The 19,380-nt window shown below is 38.2% G+C and overlaps 1 protein-coding gene across 1 annotated transcript; it reads right to left on the bottom strand.

Moving 5' to 3' along the window:
* Window positions 1-388: 388 nt before the first annotated feature.
* On the bottom strand, window positions 389-18,381 carry scxa (scleraxis bHLH transcription factor a). Its single transcript, XM_028471202.1, has 3 exons — window positions 17,528-18,381; window positions 17,163-17,379; window positions 389-1,002 (listed from the first exon to the last, which is right to left on the bottom strand). The coding sequence occupies exons 1-3, from the start codon at window positions 17,926-17,928 to the stop codon at window positions 964-966; spliced, it is 657 nt and encodes a 218-aa protein (XP_028327003.1). The 5' UTR covers window positions 17,929-18,381; the 3' UTR covers window positions 389-963.
* Between the last annotated feature and the right edge of the window lie 999 nt (window positions 18,382-19,380).

Raw genomic sequence — 19,380 nt, 5'->3', positions numbered from 1 at the left:
TTTGCCACGGTCATTTTTTTTTTTTTTTAGAATTGAACTAACCAAATTTAGTTTTACAAAAATATCTGTTGAAAACACAAATATAATCTTTTATAAAACATAAGGCTATATATTATCCTGTGCAACATTTCACTGGATGCCTGTCAAAAGAAAAGTTTCTTTCAAAATAAAAGACAAGTCCAACATGAGAGACATTAAGTATTGTTTTTATTTTTGATCAGCTGTCTGCGATCCACCCAGTACAGGTCCGCGACCCACTCTTTGGGTCCGGACCCACCAGTTGAGAACCGCTGCTTTAGAACATGGACAAACATGTTTTCAACAACTGATATGAAAAAAAAAGAAATAGTTTATTGGTTTTGAGTCTTTTCTCTCTCACTCTCTCTCTTTTTTTTTTTTTTAGAAAACAATATTAGAAACAACAAAACAATACTAGAAACATTTAAAAGATCCAGCAATTTCTCATAATGCCTTAAAGTGTACCGTTAGCAAATGGTTGTACCTTACAGAATGTCAGAATACCATATGCATGTTAAATAACAAAGTTTCATTATATAATGTTATGTCACATAAATATCCATTTATATTTTTAGTTTACACAATAATAACATTCTGTCGAGTTGCAGACATATCTGTAGGTTCCCTGTGTTCTGTGATCATCTGCCATCAGTTGTTTGGAAGATCTGAAAAGGCTGAAAAAGTCTTTGCTTTTGAAAGTTTCTGAATTTCTTGATGAACATGACAATGTTGTTTGAATGGATCAATGAGAAAAAAAAGTCAAAACATTTTTTTTTTTTGCAAAAGGATACAAAATGTAACTATTAAAATATTCCTTCTGGTGCTGCAGATGTCCTTTAATGTCTTTGAAAAGACAACAGTCACACTTGTGGTCAGTCTTCAAGCTGCAGTGATTGGTAAACCACTGTCCAAGTGGTTTTATCCGTTGGGTTTGTGTCCTCATTGTTAGCTTCTGATCGCTGTCTTCCTGTCTCTGTCTTTGTTCTGTAGGAAAGATAAATAACAACCACTAGTCAATATCACATCATCAACAGACACTGAGATCTGCTGAAAGGACAATAAGAAGTGGCTTCAATCACGATGTTGAGAGCAAAGAAAATGTATCCTTCCACCAACCGATAAAGGTCTATTTAAGCAAGCATCACCTATGTATGGGTAAAACAGCACAAATTATGGTTTGATGATGGTGCGTTTTTACAAGCGATGTGTTTCTAAACAATAAAACATGACTGATCTTAAATCTAGTTAGAATGTTGCTGAAAATTCAGTTATTTTATTACTTGGCTAATTCCACGGAGTGAAGACAGAGGATCACCAACACGTGTTTCTGTTATTGTAGGTTTATTATTGTTAAGTTTAAGCGTATCAGCTAATGTATTTATCTTACCATGTCTTGGTCCTTTGTCTGTGTATTACAAAAACATAAAAAATAAAGTGATGAGTAAATAGGTTTTTAGGTTATATTATGAAATATTAAATCTACTAATATTCTTACTACTACTACTACTACTACTATTAATATTAAAAACAACAACAATATTAACAGTGATTAAAATGCAATTATACATTCTTCCTGCTCAGCAGTAAAATGTATTCCTTAAACTTATTCAAAATGATGAAATACATTTCTTTGAATCTAATTTAGAAGCCACTAATGAATACGTTGAATTCCACCCAAATTAAGCTTATTAACTTATTTAAGGGTGTGAGGGCGGAGTGCTTAATATGTGAGAGTGATGCAGTGCAAGCAGAACATCATGAAAATAAACTGTATTTCATTTTTTTTTTTTTTTCTCTAAAAAACCACTTTATTCTTTCTTTGCAGTCTGGCACTAAATGGCGTTCAGACTGGTTTGTGGCCTGGTGGTTGCAGACCTCCGTTTAAAACGATGGGTATGTGTTCACTGGGCGTACTGGTGAGAGTACTGGTGTATGTTGTGAATGGAGCTCAGTGGGAATACTAATAGCAGTTACTAAGGCTCTTAAACCTGTATTTAAATTTGTATTGGAGGAATGTTTTGCACTATTCCCTTTAACCACTCCACCCTGGAGGGAATCACCCTCATTTAAAGGTGTTCCCTGTGTCTCCTTCTACGATCCAGACGCAGACACGCAGGAAAGTTCAACAGTAACCACATTGTAATAACTGAAAATAATAATTAGCAGAGAGTACCACATTAACCATCGAAGATGTGACCTATGATCAAATGTGACTTCATAGTTTGTTTTATTTTGCAAATCATACATTTTCCTGGAAAGCAACCTATTTTCCAGTGCACCATTTAGTCCAGAAATTACAATACATTTTGGTTTGACAATAACATTTTGTCCCTGGATAGCTGGCCAAAGCTGACTGCTTTTCTTCCCCGTTTAAATATATCATAACTAAATAACCTCAACAAATGTGCACTTGTTCCATCGCAAACATGTCGTGTATCTATTGTTAAATGACCCCAAACTGAGTAGATTACTAAATATTAACCATACTGATCAGTTTGTTTGACAGTGATGTGCTGTAGTTTTGTTAATACTCCGCCCCATTCACTGGAAAAAGTCAATGAGTTTTGACTTCAAATTTTTAACTCACACAAACCCAGTGCGGAATCACACAGAATAGGATACAACTGTCATTGTGAAGTCCCATGAGTTCCTTTAATTCCTCTAAAGTCTGAAGATTGACATCATGAGCTGATTTATGGCAGCACGGCATGATGATATGCTTCTCATTTATTCGTGGTATCAGACAGAGGAGCCTTGATTTCCTGGCTGGTGAGGAGTCCCTCTGTATCTGGCCAGGAAAATAACATCACATTTTCCTTTTTCACCTAACCTCTTTTCTGCTCTTGCTCAGCCCTTCAACCACTGTCTTTGTAAGCCACGGAAAGGAGATTTTTCTGATCACACCACTGAGTGATATGCGTAACGTTTTTTCTTTTTCTTTTTTCACTTTTTTTCCCCTGCAGTGAAAGTTTCCCGACCGATAACTTAAAAAAAAAAAACCGACAGTGGACAAAAATGAGCTCCTTTTGTCATTTCTCTACCTTGAGAACAAATCTGTCCTCCTCTGACTTCATTCTCATATCACTTGGTCTCGCCCCCTCGGCCGCCCCCTCTCGTAGGCCCGACACCTGTTACACATTTCCTCTCAGACTGCACACAAGGTGTAGGTGTTTGGAAAAATACACTTGACTGACATCAACAAAGGTGGGTAGGTGTTTGGAAGGGTATCAGGATGTAATGAGAGAATGAGCTCAGAGGATTTGGAGAGGAATGCCTCCTCTCATGCACTGATTGAGGTGAGTTTGAGGAGACGCAGACACTATTATTGACAATCCTTCCTCCAGCTGAACTGAGCAGCCTCCATGTTATACTTCTACCTTTGCTGCTCTTTGGCCAATAGAAGTGATCGGATGTTTTTTTTGTGTGTGTGTGTGTGTGTGGGGATGTAGCAGGAAAAAACAATAAATCTCAATAAATTATTGTGAAAACCAAACACTTATTCTTTGAAAGCTCAGGAAATTTATATTATAAGCCTCATGGGACCTCAAACCAGTGATTTATCATCTGAAGCAAAATGGTCTTAATGTGAGAAACTAATGTGCAAACAACCGTGCATTATTTTGGTTTTGCTATGCCAAAGCTGTATCGCTCAACACATTTTTAAAGCTGGACGACACAACAGGGCCAATCCGTCTGGTGTTGGTTGGAAAGCATTGTGGAAAATTGTTGGTATTTATCAGAGGAAGGAAAAGTACTCAAGGAAAGTTGAAGATCGCAGGTAGATGGAGAAATTATAAGTGGCTAAAAACTGAAGTGTTTATCAAATTACATCAAATTAGAATGAAATCACTGTAATGGACTCAGCCAACATTTTAAAGCTAAAGTGGATGATCGTCCACAGTTTAGGAGGCACAGCTGTAGCTGGTAAAGGCAGTTTACCAGATCAGTCAAAATGAGAAAGGTGGGGAATTTAGGGCAGAACTGGTAGTCAAAACAGTCTCTGGAAGACTAATATGGCATGGTCAGATGACATCTTCTCTTTCCAAACACACACGGACATACCAGTGTCTTCCCTGGAGGGTGATTTGTCCAACACTAATATGATTACCTGATGATGTTTACTTTAGATACAATGGGATGATGTTACCACACTAAGACAATATTATTGCACTGTCAGGTTGAAAACCATCTATTTCAGTCATAACATAAAGGCAATAAACACTTTCCTTATAGCATTTTATGAACCGCACCATTTCAAGGCTCGGTGTAGTTTTTCCATAAGTTGATCCTTGAATTCTCTTTAACTTAACACTAAAGATTTTTCCGTTCACTTTTCAGTTTAAAAAAAAAAAAACGTGTTTTCTTCCCTGAGCTTTTCTGTCAAATACAAACATCTAATTTAACTTTTGGCTACATGTGGAGAAGGATGACTGCTTGGAAAAAATAAATTACTTTGGAAATAGCCCACGGCCGTATAAGCAGATTGGTATTTAACCATGATATAAAAACTGGTAATATTCCTTAGTTTATCAAGGGAAAATATGCAAGTGTCTCTGGTGGCCTATACAAGCTTTAATTACCCTCATAAATGATCAGCGATTGGAAAATGGGAGACATACATCAAATGGCCCATACTAAATAACACATTAGGTGTTTAAAATGAGGTAGCTGACACCTTAAATGGACATCAGTGTAAAAATATGTGGCCAAGGCTTATTATGTGTTGATGTTCACTGCAAGTTGTTAACATTCATCCCTCTGAAAAACACTTAATAATTCATTTAGGGAAGCTATTTTAAAAAAAAACAAAAAAAAAAAACAGCCTTTGTGAGCCTTGGCATGAGCATACGTGCTGAAACCAAAATCCTGGAGAAAAAACAACACCATACGGCTGCCTTATCGTTCTACCCACACCTGGTGACACTGAAGCATATGCATACAGTACGCTATTATTAAAGGCAATCATTTGTTCATTTCTCTTTTAAACCCACTTCTGTGCAGGATTTTACAAGCAGAGGGGAATATATTTTATTATGTATACATACTTTATACCAGTGATTCTCAACTGGTGGGTCGTGACCCAAAAGTGGGTCGTGGACCTGTACGGGGTGGGTCGCGAGGAGCTGGCCAAAAATGAATAAATACTTAATGTCTCACTTGTCTTTTATTTTGAAAGAAACTTTTCTTTTGACATGCATGCTGTGAAATGCATGTTGTACAGGAAAATATGTAGATTTATGTTTTTAAAAGATTATATGTGTGTTTGTTTTCAGCAGCTATTTTTGAAAAACTAAATTTAGTTTTAGTTGTTTGAATTCTAAAAAAAAAAAAAAAAAAAAAAGTGGGTCGCAATTCAATTATCATGGCAAAATGTGGGTCCCAGGGTGAGACCAGTTGAGAACCCCTGCTTTATACTATTTACTTGATTACATGCACTTATATATTGTTTTTTTTAAAAAAATGTATTCTACTACTGTGAAGCACTTTGTGACTATTGCCTGTGAGAAGCCCTCTATAAATACATTTTACTTACTTACTTACATTTCCTCTTTCTTATTTTTCTTATTATCTTTTGCTGCTGGATTAACAAAATTTGAACCAATAAAGTGTTTGCCTTAACTTGCCATAGAGTGAAACCTATGCAAGTGTAGAAATAACTGTTGTAAGTCAGAAGTGCAAACAGTATAATACTGTTAATGGCCAGAAACAGTAGTAAAATTACACTGCTTTTCAAGGCATTTCACAGATTCAGTAAATGACGTTATAGAGAAACCAGAACCATTCATGAATTTGCGTTGATATGCTTAACCCTGAAAAACAAATCCAACACAGAGCGAGAAATTAGACTGCATCAACTCTCTAAACATACATCAGTCCCACAATTTATTTTCAAACACTGCCTAATCAGGTCTATTTGCCTTCTACAAAATGTTGTATATGTTATGCTGATAGCTAATTAGCTGTTAGCTTTGGCAGACGGTGTTTAAAGACGTTGTAAATCTCCTCCTCTTTCTGCTCTGCGTGCTGTACTTCTCTGTTTGGCTGCTCTCTGTAGTTTTTGCTCTAATTTGCTCAGTGAGCAGCCTTTTCCCCACAGACCAAAGGACAACAGAATGATAGTTTTGCTAATACATTTTGTTAGTTATCTGACCCGACTTCTTCTGTTGGTGTTAAATTAGAGTTTAACTGCTTCCATCTGTGCTGAAAGCACACAGACAGGTCCGTGGCTTAAGCCGCACGGTCCCTCACAGCATACTGAACGTCTGTGAGAATACATTGAGAACCAGCACACTGTGTACATTAGCCACGTTCGATCTGCCTCATTAGCATAGCATGCGATGAGAGACAAACAGGAGAAGCAGGAGCTCCAAACATGCATTGTCAGCGAACGAGAGCAATTAGGTTTTCATCCAAGACCCTGAATCGTCTTCTTCATACCAAAAGTCACACACTTTTCCAGTGCAAACAGATTAATGTCTAAATAAATGTGAAAGCCACAGTCTTAACTTGTGTATGCGCACATCTTACTCATGCGTTCTAAGCCCTTCTGAGATGCACGGTTCATTTGATGTCTACAAAGAAGCAAAGTGTTATTTCAGCGCAGTCTAAAACCAACTGTCCAAGCTGGAGAATAAATAGCAAACGTGATTATCCCGCTGAGTTGCTGGCCATTTCTCTCTTTCTCTCCCTCCCTCATCATCTCTGTTTCCACAACCTCCTGCACACCATTAGTTCAGAAAGTGTTGAAAGCACAGCCATGATCCAGGGCTCCTTAACTTAGTAATCATGTATGATTTTTTTCTTTTTTTTGGTGGGGGGGGGGGTCTAGAAAGAAGCAAAGGACTGCTGTCTGGAGGCTTGTGAGCAAAAAAAAAAAAAAAAAAAAAAAAAAAAAAAGTTGGTAAAAAGAAAAGCTTGCGATAAAAGTGTCTGAGTGTGTGTGGCACTCTGCAAGAGTGTGTACAGTGTGTGCGCCATTTGTTTGGGTGTGGGTGTACGCGGGGAGGGCGTTTCACAGAGCGCAGTTTCCAGGCTCCTCATCACCATCAAAGGCCAACGTCAATGTGTTTCTAATAGCAGCACCAGAATTAAACACTGGCTGCATGGCCTCAGCAGAGGATAAATCATTTACAGAACAATTAGCTCATTTGTTGCTTTGCTCTGTACTGCCAATGGCTTCCAGACCCAGACAGACACGTGTGTGTGTGTGTGCGTATGTATATCCGTCTCTCTCTCTCTCTCTCTGTATGTGTGTGTGTGTGTATGCTATACAAATACATTTGTGTGTGTGTGTCTGTCACACACACACACACACACACACACACACACGCACACACACACACACAGACACACACGCACACACACACACACACACACACACACGCACGCACACACACACACACACACACACACACACACACACACACACACACACACACACACACACACACACACACACACACACACACACACACACACACACACACACACAGTTGAGGAGAGATCCAATCTACGTGCAACAGTTCTGCTAGTTCACACTCGTAAACATTTTATTACAGGCGGGACATAAATAAGAATTGTTTGCAATAGTTGGAGCAATACACATCAATGTCGTTAAACATTTCTTTTAACATCAAAGAATTCCAAGAGGATAAATGAGCTTTGCACAAAAATGACTGTAAACTAAACGAAAAGTCTATTTTAAAGCGACCACAGCCCAAGTGTGACACTACTGTTGACATGTTTGTCATTTTGCTTTTGAAACAAAAAGTCCACTGCGATGACATAGTGTGTAATGTACTTGGAGACTTTGTGACATGTTCCATTATTATTGAATATTATTATTATTGTTCAAATGATAATTTATCCCCGTTCATCTGTGTCACAAACAAAAGGACATTCAATTATGTTTTTGGTAGTAAAAAGTCTATCCACATGATGTACAAAATGAGTGATGTGCAGCCTTCACTGCATGAATGCACTTTCAGATCATTTAAGGTGACTCTAATCAAGTGTGAACTTAAAGATAACAATATTTTATTTACTCCAAAAGATGCCCTTGAAGAGCTGTCATACAGTATTTTGAGTTTGGGCACCTGACAGCTGCGTGGATGCCACAGGGAGGGAGCCTTACACATGCAGGATATGTGCATCAATCAACCAGACAGCGTGGGGATTTAAACATCGCCCAGCACACCGCAACCTTGCTTTGTCAGCTCTGAACATCTCATTTACAGATGTCGCCATCAAAGTAGCCCTGTTCAAAGGAACATGCAGGTCCAAACTAATGAAGTTATCTTAGAAGCATTTGGTGAACTGTCAAATTTGCCAAAAAAACAAACAAATCCCAAAACAAAACATAACTCTGACTTAATAAAAAGACTATTTAAAACACTGTGTCGTATAAAATCAAAGAATGAACCATTAACCCCAGCAAAACATCTGAAAAAAGACAGGGAATTTACTACTTTAATTGTAATTAAATAGCGCAAAAGAAATGGGTGCAGAGAGAATAATTTTATTATACGAACACCAACATAAAGTTTATGAGCCATATTTCTTTTTTTTCTCTTCGTTTTTCACACAGATATATTTTATTTAATCTAGGCTTCCATTGGTGTTCTGCCTTATTCTGATACACAGGGTGATGGAGCTCAGACCGTCACCAGACCTCCGTCTATAGGGGGCGTATGAAATGCATTATTAGCCTACATTTTGATCCCACTCTATTCAGGCATTACTGACCCACACTAACTGTAGAACTGAAGTCTATACTAAATAAAATGGTCTCAGCTTTAATATATAACCACACTGATCTGATAACTGGCACCAAGTAGGCACACTTACTTAAGTTATATAAACAATTGGATTTAAAAAGAAAGTTGATACTAGGAATACTGTAAGCGCCATTTTATACAGTTAATATGTTTAGGAATAATTCATGCTTATATAGTATATATTATTTTGTATTTCATATTTCGAGTATTTTGGTTAAAAGTAAAGGATACATTTTATGTGTCATATCTTGGTTTAAAACTATGTACATTTATAAATGTTGGGCTATTTACAAAGAAAGCAAGAATGCATGTTCTGCCATAAGAGGGCGCAGTTGTGTTGTCTTTGCCCATGAACAGGATGTTGTTATTTAACCTGTCGAAGAAGAATAAAAAGATGGCTGACGGAGCAACACGGTCATTTTACCGTGCTGCGACGGATAAAGTTGTCACACGCGTAAAACCAGCCTCAGTGTCAGTCATTTCCCGAAGAGGTTAAGTCTTCTCGGGTATTGGGTATCACTTATCAGAAATCACTCAGAGGTCAATCAGTGGAGGAATGTAAACTCAGAGTTAAACCCTGCTGATTACGCATCTAGGGGAATGAAAGCGAGCGATTTCCTCTCAAACAAATCCAGGATTCAAGGACCGGACTTTCTGAGAAAGGACTGTAAACATTGGCCGTGGTCACCAATAATCTCAATGGACATTCATAATGATGCAGAAGTGAAGGTTATGAGTGTTAATGTTGATATTGTGCAAACTGATCCGTCAACTCATTTTCTATTATTCAGATGGGTATAGATTAAAAAAGGCTATCTCCTGAATGTTGAGATTTAAACAGCTACTTCAAAAACTGTCACATGAACACAAAACTTTGTCAGCCAGTGATAGTCAAAAGAAAAGGTCTAAGAAAGTGCAAAGGTCAAACAAAGCTGGAGGTTACTTAACAGTCACAGAACTAGAAAATGCAGAGCTGGAGATTATTAAGTTTTCTCAAAATCAAAGTTACAAAGATGAAATCCTATGTTTACAAAAAGGTCAAAAGGTTAAAAGGACTAGTCATATTGTGAAACTAGATCCTGTTTTGGACAATGGTATTCTAAGGGTTGGTGGAAGGTTAGATAAATCTGCTTTACCATCCAGTGTGAAACACCCTGTAATACTTCATCAGGACCACTATGTGTCTTCTTTGATTTTTAGACATATTCACAAACAAACAGGTCACAGTGGTAGAAACATAATGCTATCCAAATTGAGAGAAAAATATTGGATTCCAAAAGCTGACGCAGCTCTCAGAAAAGTATTGTTAAAATGCGTACCATGTAAAAGGTTGTCAGCTAAACCTGGTGAACAAAGAATGGCAAACCTGCCACAAGACAGAGTTGAAACAGACAATCCCCCTTTCACAAATGTAGGGATAGACTACTTTGGACCTTTCAAGGTTAAATGTGGCAGAAGTTACGTGAAAAGGTATGGTGTTTTGTTTACGTGCCTTACCACAAGAGCAATTCACATAGAGGTTGCTCACTCACTTGAAACAGACTCTTGCATTAATGCATTCAGAAGATTTGTGGCTAGAAGAGGCCAAGTCTCTGTCATGAGATCAGACAATGGTACAAATCTAGTTGGTGCAGAAAAGGAAATGCGTGAAGCAATTAAAGGTTGGAATAAGTCTAAAATTGCTGAGTTACTGTTGCAAAGAGGTGTTACATGGACATTCAATCCACCAGCTGGGTCACATTTTGGTGGGATTTGGGAAAGGCAAATACGTTCTGTCAGGAAAATCCTTATCCAGTTACCGAGACAACAGACTCTTGATGATGAACGTATTCACACTTTGTTTTGTGAGGTGGAGTCTATTATATTATAAATGATAGACCCATTACAAGAGTTTCTAATGACACAAATGACATAGAAGCATTAACTCCAAACCATTTGCTTCTCATGAAAAGACAACCTGTGTTGCCACTTGGTTCATTCCAAAAGGAAGACTTGTACTCAAAGAGACGGTGGCGTCAAGTTCAATACTTGTCTGATATTTTTTGGAAACGTTGGACCAAAGAGTATCTTCCGCTTTTGCAAGAGAGACAAAAGTGGTTAAATGTGAAAAGAAACCTGAAACCTGGTGATGTTGTTCTTCTTGTGGATGATAGTGCACCTCGAGGTTCATGGGTAATGGGAAAGGTTGAAAAAACAATCTGTGATTCAAATGGTCTTGTGAGAAGAGTTTTTGTTAAGACTAAAAGCAGTGTTTTGGAAAGACCAGTAGACAAACTGTGTCTTTTACTGGAAATGGATGAGTAATGTATTTTGTTTAAAGTCATAAGAATGTGCTATACGGTTAAACCGTTGTTCAAGTTACAAAATGATTTAAATGTCTCCTAAGTTGTTTTGGTAATTGTCATGCTATAGCAGTGACAATTAGGGGCCGGAATGTAAGCGCCATTTTATACAGTTAATATGTTTAGGAATAATTCATGCTTATATAGTATATATTATTTTGTATTTCATATTTCGAGTATTTTGGTTAAAAGTAAAGGATACATTTTATATGTCATTGCTTGGTTTAAAACTATATACATTTATAAATGTTGGGCTATTTACAAAGAAAGCAAGAATGCATGTTCTGCCATAAGAGGGCGCAGTTGTGTTGTCTTTGCCCATGAACAGGATGTTGTTATTTAACCTGTCGAAGAAGAATAAAAAGATGGCTGACGGAGCAACACGGTCATTTTACCGTGCTGCGACGGATAAAGTTGTCACACGCGTAAAACCAGCCTCAGTGTCAGTCATTTCCCGAAGAGGTTAAGCTCAGAACAAAAGAAGAAACTAAGGAACCAAAGATTAGCCTCTACAAATACAATACAATGAATAAATAGGGTGCTACAGTTTGATTAAGTCACTTTAATTCAGTGTATTTTTCCCAAAATATTTAGTAAAGATTGTCTCACATTCCTTTCAACAATACCAGAACATACACTTATCAATTAAAAAGGATTTGAATTGAAGTTATTTTACAATAGCAAGCAGTTATAAGAGAACTGAAATGGATGAACACCTTTAATGTTAAAACACCGAAACACTGAAAAATCAAACTAAAGATTTTTTTCAAGCCGCTTATGAAGAAGGAAATTGAAAAAGTATAGCTCCGCTAATCAAAGCCCTGATTCCCATGTGTAAGTCAAAGGATGCGACCACAACACTAACATAAACTCCAGCTATAAAAACCAGTATGGTATATCATTCCATGTCAAAGGCACAGATGTATGCATTCATTATTTTAAATAGATAGGACAAATTGAGATTAAATTCAGATTCTTTATTTTGTTAAAGCATAATGCAGTGTGGTGGGTGGGGGGGCTGATGTAGTGCTAGAGATGTTTAGTTCCTATACGTCTATACCACTGACCATTAGGGACCGTCTACAAAAAAAAGAAAAAGAAAGAAGCGGAGGTGGCCCAGGGACAGCGGTAGCAGCATACGTGATCAACCCAGTGCTATAACTGAACACCACCCTCCACATGAACATCAGACCACACGGCCCAAACATCAGACAGGCCTATGCGAATGGTCCCAGACCCTCCAGTCTCATTATCCACTCTGTACTTCACTTAGAGTGGAGGCAGCGGTGGTACATGTCCTCTCTGTAGCCCATCCCGTGTTAGTAAAGTCTGAGCTGAACCATGTTTAACCAGCTGAGCCCTATACGTGTGAGCTGCATGCTCCACTGAGGCCCTGAGTTTACTTTGAAAAACACGCGCTATAAGTAAAGTGACGTAGCTTCCTTTTATTAAGGCCAGGCAGTTGCTGTGTAGATTTCCATCAATAAAATAATATCACACACACCATTGTTTAATTTTTATTTCTAATGTCTTAATGATAGCAAATGCAAAGTTACAGTAACAGAAAAGCAGTTTAGTACAGCACAAATACTTTGTTACTGTACTAAAGTCGTTTTTTCTGGTATCTGTACTTTATGTGAGCATTTATTTTTTTGGTGACTATTTACTTTTACTTCTTACCTTTTTAAATAAATATCTATACTTTCTACTCCTTACATTTTAAAATGAGCCTTTTACTTTTAAGACCTTCTAAGATGACGTCACAAGATAAAAAGATGCAAAATTTTGGTAGTTTGAGCTTTTTTCTCTTCGGCAGGTCCCTTAGTTTTATGGTTAACATTTTCAAGTTTTTAAAAATGTTAAACTCAGAGCTGCTCTGGGTTTATTTGAGAATTTGTGATTTTTTTTTTTTTCTTAAAAAATTTTATTTGTAAATTGAGTGCTAAATTTTCCAGGTGTTCAAAGGTAACAGATTTATCTTGTTTACATGTACCAGTATTCAACAAGTTCTTAAAGAAATACACAATATAAAATTTGCTGTTTTAAAAACCCTGTCTTATTATTGAAGTGACACTTCTTTTTTTTACTTTTTACTTTAGTAGCATGTACTTTACTTTTACTCAAGTAAGGGAGCAACTTCAATACTTTTACCATTTTTTATCTATACTTTTACTTGAGTAAAAAACTAGTACTTTTGCCACCTCTGCAGAAATTAGCTATTTGCCCATATATATATATATATATATATATATATATATATATATATATATATATATATATATATATATATATATATATTGGTGAATACATATTGGTGAATTATTAAGGGCAAAAGGAGAAAGCCCGGACATGCTCTACTCCAATTACATTTTGGAAACACAATTTACACGGTTCAGCTTTCATCAATCACTGTACGAGAGAAATAAAACAATAAAGTGACCCCCACACCCACACCCCCCCTCCCACTGCTGTTTAATTAGGTTTGGAAGCTCTCTGTGTAAAGTGACAGAGCACATTAGTATTCACTGCACTTCTCTGAATATGCAATAGCTTGGATCTCACATTTTAAACAAGACTGTTTGTTTTGAAACAGTGATACTGCAGAGGCTCGTATAATAAGAGGAAACCAAGGTATAGTTTTCTCACTTTCAGCCTCTCCTGGAAATGAGTGTGAAGGAAGCGTAGCCTATACATTCTAAGCAGAGCTGACAGCTGTGATGAACCTCAATAGCTATGAAAACGTACAGAGAGAGAGCAGTGAGGACACACACGTCATTACACCCTCCACAGTGTTCACCCTCTGCCCTTCACTCCACTCAAATGCACTGGAACCACTTTTCCAAAGACATTGAAAAGCTCCCAGGTTCTGGTATAGAGACATCTAGCCATGGATTTACTAGATGAGCATAAGCTAACAAATGTCACCACCAAAGCTGAGGGTGTCAGAGCATAAATGAGGTAATAGGGTGATTTAACACCGCAGGTGTACGCTGAACCTGTTCATAGCACAGAGGCCCAGAGCGCAAAAAGCAGCTCATCTCAAGGCTTCATGAATGCAAATTCATTTTAAGAATGTATTTATTTTACAAAATATAAAAAGCATAACCCTGAAACATACTGTATAATCTAGTGGTTCGAGTACCCCCTGTCTTTTATTTTTGAATCCAAGTCACCCCCTTTGTCCGACTACATTTTCCTCAGAATACCAGTAATAGTGATAACTTTTTTAAATAATATAATATAATGGAATGAAACAGTATTTAGTGCACTGGTTCCCAACCTTTTTAGGATCGTGACCCCAGTTTGATATAAAAAATTTCAGGCAGCCCCAAAGACACTTTTTTCTTCTAGAATTAGTTTTAGATCATTTTTGTTTTATTGTGTTACAAATACAGAGGAGCCACGATTAGTGACAAGTTGTACCAGCTCAGGTTTTTTTCTACCACATTTTATTTTAAATAGATTTATATTGGAGAAAGTGAGTATAGAAATATAGAATTAGTTAAAATTGTAAATTATATTCTTTAACTTTAAAGAATGTAATTTTAATCAGTAAATATTTTTTAAAACAATTACTAGACATTTCAGACAATCCCATTTAAATTCCAGACAACCCCACAGGGGGTCACGACACCCCAAGGTTGAAAAACACAGATTTTGTGCCTCCAGATTAGATTTATTTCTATAGTTTTTATCATTTCTGGTCATCTCTCGCCTGGTGTGGGACCCTAGACTGATCCTTGTATTTTTAATTCATTTTCTAATCAAGATCATTTCTATCATCATTATAATAATTATCATTTTGAACAAAAATAAACATTATAAAACCCATATTTTTCATGCTCACGACTGTAAGTTTCCCCCTCTCTCTCTCTCTCTCTCTCTCGTACCCCTTGTAGTGTCATCGGGTACCTCCATTTGAGAAACACTGCTCTACACCAGTGGTTCTCAACTGGTGGATCCGGACCCAAAAGTGGGTCGCAGACTGTTACTGGGTGGGTCGCAGATAGCTGGTCAAAAATAAAAAAAAATAATAATTTGGTTAGTACAATTCTAAAAAAAAAAAGAAAAAAAAAGTGGGTTGCGATTTAATGGCAGTGGCAAAAATGTGGGTTGCAGGGTGAGACCAGTTGAGAACCTCTGCTTTACACAAGACATTTCTGTTGATAATAATACAATTTTAATGTAAAAAGTAATAAAAAAGGTAAATGATTCTGTAGATTGAAATTTTACTTTGCATTTTTAATGTAATTAAATAAACGCTGAGTCTAGCTTTATGAAATGCTGAAAAACCTTTCAATAATACACATAAAAAGGTGAACTATTCATTAAAGCTGCAGTCTGTCCATTTTTATTTCATTTTCCTTTGATCAAACATTATCTACATTAAGACATTCCTTCTTTTTTTAATCATTGCTTTTGTAATTTGCCAATGATGATACAGACATGATGAGTGCAATGAGACACTTTAAACCTAATGCAAAACAGGATCAAGCAACTTAGTCAAAGCATCTGTCTTTGAGTTTCTTGACTCATCAAAGATTGAAACTTGTTTTCTGACCAGCATGCATTTTACAGGTCAGCCATGCGTCTGCAGTGTTGAGCTGACAGCAGCAGATAGTGTTACACACTCCTGACCTCCACCCGGCTGATCGATATGAGCAAAGGCAGGAGTGGTGCTGGGAGAGGTGTGAAATGAAACATGTGACACAGAAGGAGACGTGTGAGGGTGCAGTGGTGGAAGGGGATGAACCAGAGGGTGTCAGGGGGGACAGAGGTGTCTTCCAGCTGAGGGCGTCTGGCTTTATAAAGTGAAGCTTTCAGAGCAGAGGCATGGAGAACAGGGCTGAGACTCAGCGTCTTTAGCTAACACAGCTAAAGGGTCTTAGGGTTTAGACACTGAGGAGGGTATTAGCTTTCACACACTGCTGGGGTAAAGGGGGAGTCTGCCAGATGTCAGCTCCTTACCCATAAATCCTGCTAAATGGGCAGCCGCTGTGCGTTAGCGAGGGGAAGCTGAGTGGACGTTACCTCTCTATCATCCTCTCAGGTGTTTGTCACAATCTGAGCTGTGGGCACATTTACTCTTGATTCTGGTGTTTTTCATCAAACCTATGAAAGAGTTCATTGTTGTGTCAAATTTGACATGTTTATCTAAATTATAATCTCTTAACCAAAGGCTTTATTATTTAGTAGATTATCGAACATCAACGGCTACCAACAGTTTGCCGTTTTTCAACGGTCACAATTTTCAGACTGACGTCAATACATTCTTGAAATTATCCACATGGTTTCGGACAGATTTCACGGTCATAAATTACTCTCACTGCATGAATGTCCTCACAAACTTTACATCAATACTGAAATAGAGAGGAACGAATGCCCCAGAGGAGGCCGCACAGAACTGTTTTGTAGGCTTCACACCAACAGGGCTGTATGTGGTCTGACCCACCTGTCCCCTCACATAAAATCCATATTTATCAGAGTGCGAGTGCAGTCCGGTTTCAGAAACTACCTTGAACCTCTGAGCCACCTGCTTGAGTCAAACTAACCTTCAGCACTCCAAAAGCATGCAGTCTTTCACCCCAAAAGAAGACTTTGAAAGTGGTTCTGCTTTTAAAGTCCCTGAGGGCCAGTCTGGTTTATAGGCTCAGTCACTGATCTCAGGCCAGCTGTAAACACCAAAATGACCACCACAGTGTTCACTGCTCACTTTAGACGTGTTATTGTGGTTTTAGTGTGGGACATGTCACTGGATTTGCTTTAAGTTTGTTGAGCTAAACTCACCATTTTAGACTTAATTTATGATTTTTTTTTAGATAGAGGTTTAAACATTTTGTTTAAATAAATAACAGTATACAGCATATTCTTAGAGTTTGTAAAATCTTGACAGTATTTATTGTTTTGGTGAATATTTACTAAGCTTTGTGTTTTGCTATCATTTCTTACAGGTAAAGAAAATAACACTTTTGTTTTTTAATTTCCCTGATTTTTTTTTAAAGTTAAAGTCATTTTTACTGCTCACCATTTTTCTCTGGTTGCTGAGGCAGAAAGTACAGATGTGTTTCGGCTGGGCTGATTGGTCCGACCCTTGGGTGGGGGAGGAGCTGACGTGGAAAAACGGTGGCGATGGAGCGTGACACGGCTGTCCGTCGTGAAGGCCTTCACCTAGAAGCAACACGTTTCCTAGATGGCTGATGTAGCTGCTGGCCAAACGTAGCGTCTCAATCTTGGACAACTTCCTGTGAAATCAGAAAAATTGTAGTGTTGAAATTTTGCAGAATGAATGAAGACTTTCAGGTCAACAATTGCACCAAGGATTGAATAATATTCTGGGTTAAAGATTTAGCTGAAAATAATTTTTCCAGTGAGTAATGTGTTATATGGTACCTGTCCGCTGGCTCAGTGGGGATGAGCGTACGCAGTGCTGTGAATGCCGTGTTGACAGAATTGGTGCGATCTCGCTCCCGCGCATTGGCTGCGGTTCTTTGACGGCCTTCAAAAGGAGGAGGTGAGCCCGGAGCCCCCAGCCTCCCCATCATGGCAGCTACGTCCATCGCTCCACCGCCGACGCCCCCGCACAGCTTCCTCTTCCTGTTCACCTTGATGTGAAAGGCAGACGTGGATGAGGAGGACAGGCGGAAGGCGGAGGAGTTGGAGGAGTTGGTATTCCGCTCCTCAGAGCCCGACCCCTCGCTGCCATTCTCATCATCATCTTCGGAGAGCAGGGCGATGTCGCCATACAAGAAGTGACCTGCAGGAGGCACCGTGCGCAGCATGGCAAATGTCATTTTTTCTACGACAACTGCTGAAAAGTTCAAGTAAAGATTCCTGCTGACAATAGAAGCTGCAGAACAACAGAAGACAATGACTTTGAGGTTTTCCACTGGTTGAGTTAAATTTGGATTTGACTTCCTTCTACTCAGAATGAAGCTTCAGCCCAAAGCAGAGGTCAACGCAGAGTCCGATGGCTTGATTTTTAAACCTGTGTAGCTGCACATTCCCGATGCGTGTTTTATTTGATTTCTCTTCATTCAAAAGTACTTCCCATCCCAAATTACTTTGTCTTTCAGTGACTCCTTCGGACGTAAACAGAGTTGTCAAAGCATTTTAAGGTCAGGTTAAAGTGTTCTGAGTTACTCAAAGCTTCGCTGTTGCTGTCCTTTGTCTCGTGTCAAAACAAATCATTAATGTTGAAATAGCAAAAATCAAGCAAAGAGCTTCTTCTTCTCTGCTCAGCTCCACGTGTGCCTGCAGTCTGAGTGTTTCCATCTAGCCCTGGTCTTATAGCCGGTGGGAGGACCAGACAGCTCCTCCCTCTGAGACACCAGCGTCCCTCAGCTGCTGTCGAAAAGCAGGCCAGAGAGCCCAGAGGCGAGAGGCAAACCACTAGCAGGAGTTTGTTTTGGCTGTTGCGTTTCAGGGGAAATCCACACGAAAACAACATTTTAAATCAGTGACAGAACAATCTTAAACTTACAGCCATAATCGGTCAGATTCAACACTTTAGACCCGTTGCTGTCATGTCAGTGGTGATAAAGACAGAAGTTTGGACACTTGTACACATCTCTTTTTGTTTGTGTTCTGCAGATTAACCGTAAATTCAATATGTGTTGAAACAATATGCAGTTGTCAGATTCTGACACATAAGCCAGTATTTCTAGTACCAGGTTCCAGTCCTTCACATACTGCATGCTTAAGTTGATTTAGAAGAAAAAGCTGCAATGAGGAACATATTTGTTTCATTTCATTTTAGTTTGCAAGTGACAAATACTGCAAGGCCAACATTTCCAGATGAGCAAACACAAGCACTGATGGAGAGGGAAATGTGTCTTTAACAGAGAGAAAAGTTCAGCAGTGTCTATCAGCAGTAAACTGCTAGTTTTAGGAGATCCATATATTCATGTGTTGTTTTGACAGTTCTCTAATGGTTTTAAGCTGTGAAGGTATGTGTGAAGTAGAAGTTTATTAATTTCACTGTTTCTTTTCCCCATTTCCTCTTTGCTGAATAAGAGCCAACGCAGCCGCTGTGTAGAAAATCGATTTGTATGATTGAGCTCTTGGACGTCAGAACTATTGTTTTTTTTTCAGCCTAAACTAAAAAAATTTGTCTGCAGGTCCCATGAAAATCTACTCACTCTCATTATTCCAGAGTGACAAGATTACACCAAAAAAGATATAAGCAGAGTCACTTTAGAGAAAAGTAGTAGTTATCTATCAACACATAAAATTGTTTGAGTAGA

This window comes from Gouania willdenowi, chromosome 16 (genome assembly GCF_900634775.1).
Source record: "Gouania willdenowi chromosome 16, fGouWil2.1, whole genome shotgun sequence".
Taxonomy (NCBI): domain Eukaryota; kingdom Metazoa; phylum Chordata; class Actinopteri; order Blenniiformes; family Gobiesocidae; genus Gouania; species Gouania willdenowi.
This window is presented reverse-complemented; position numbering and strand designations above follow the sequence as displayed.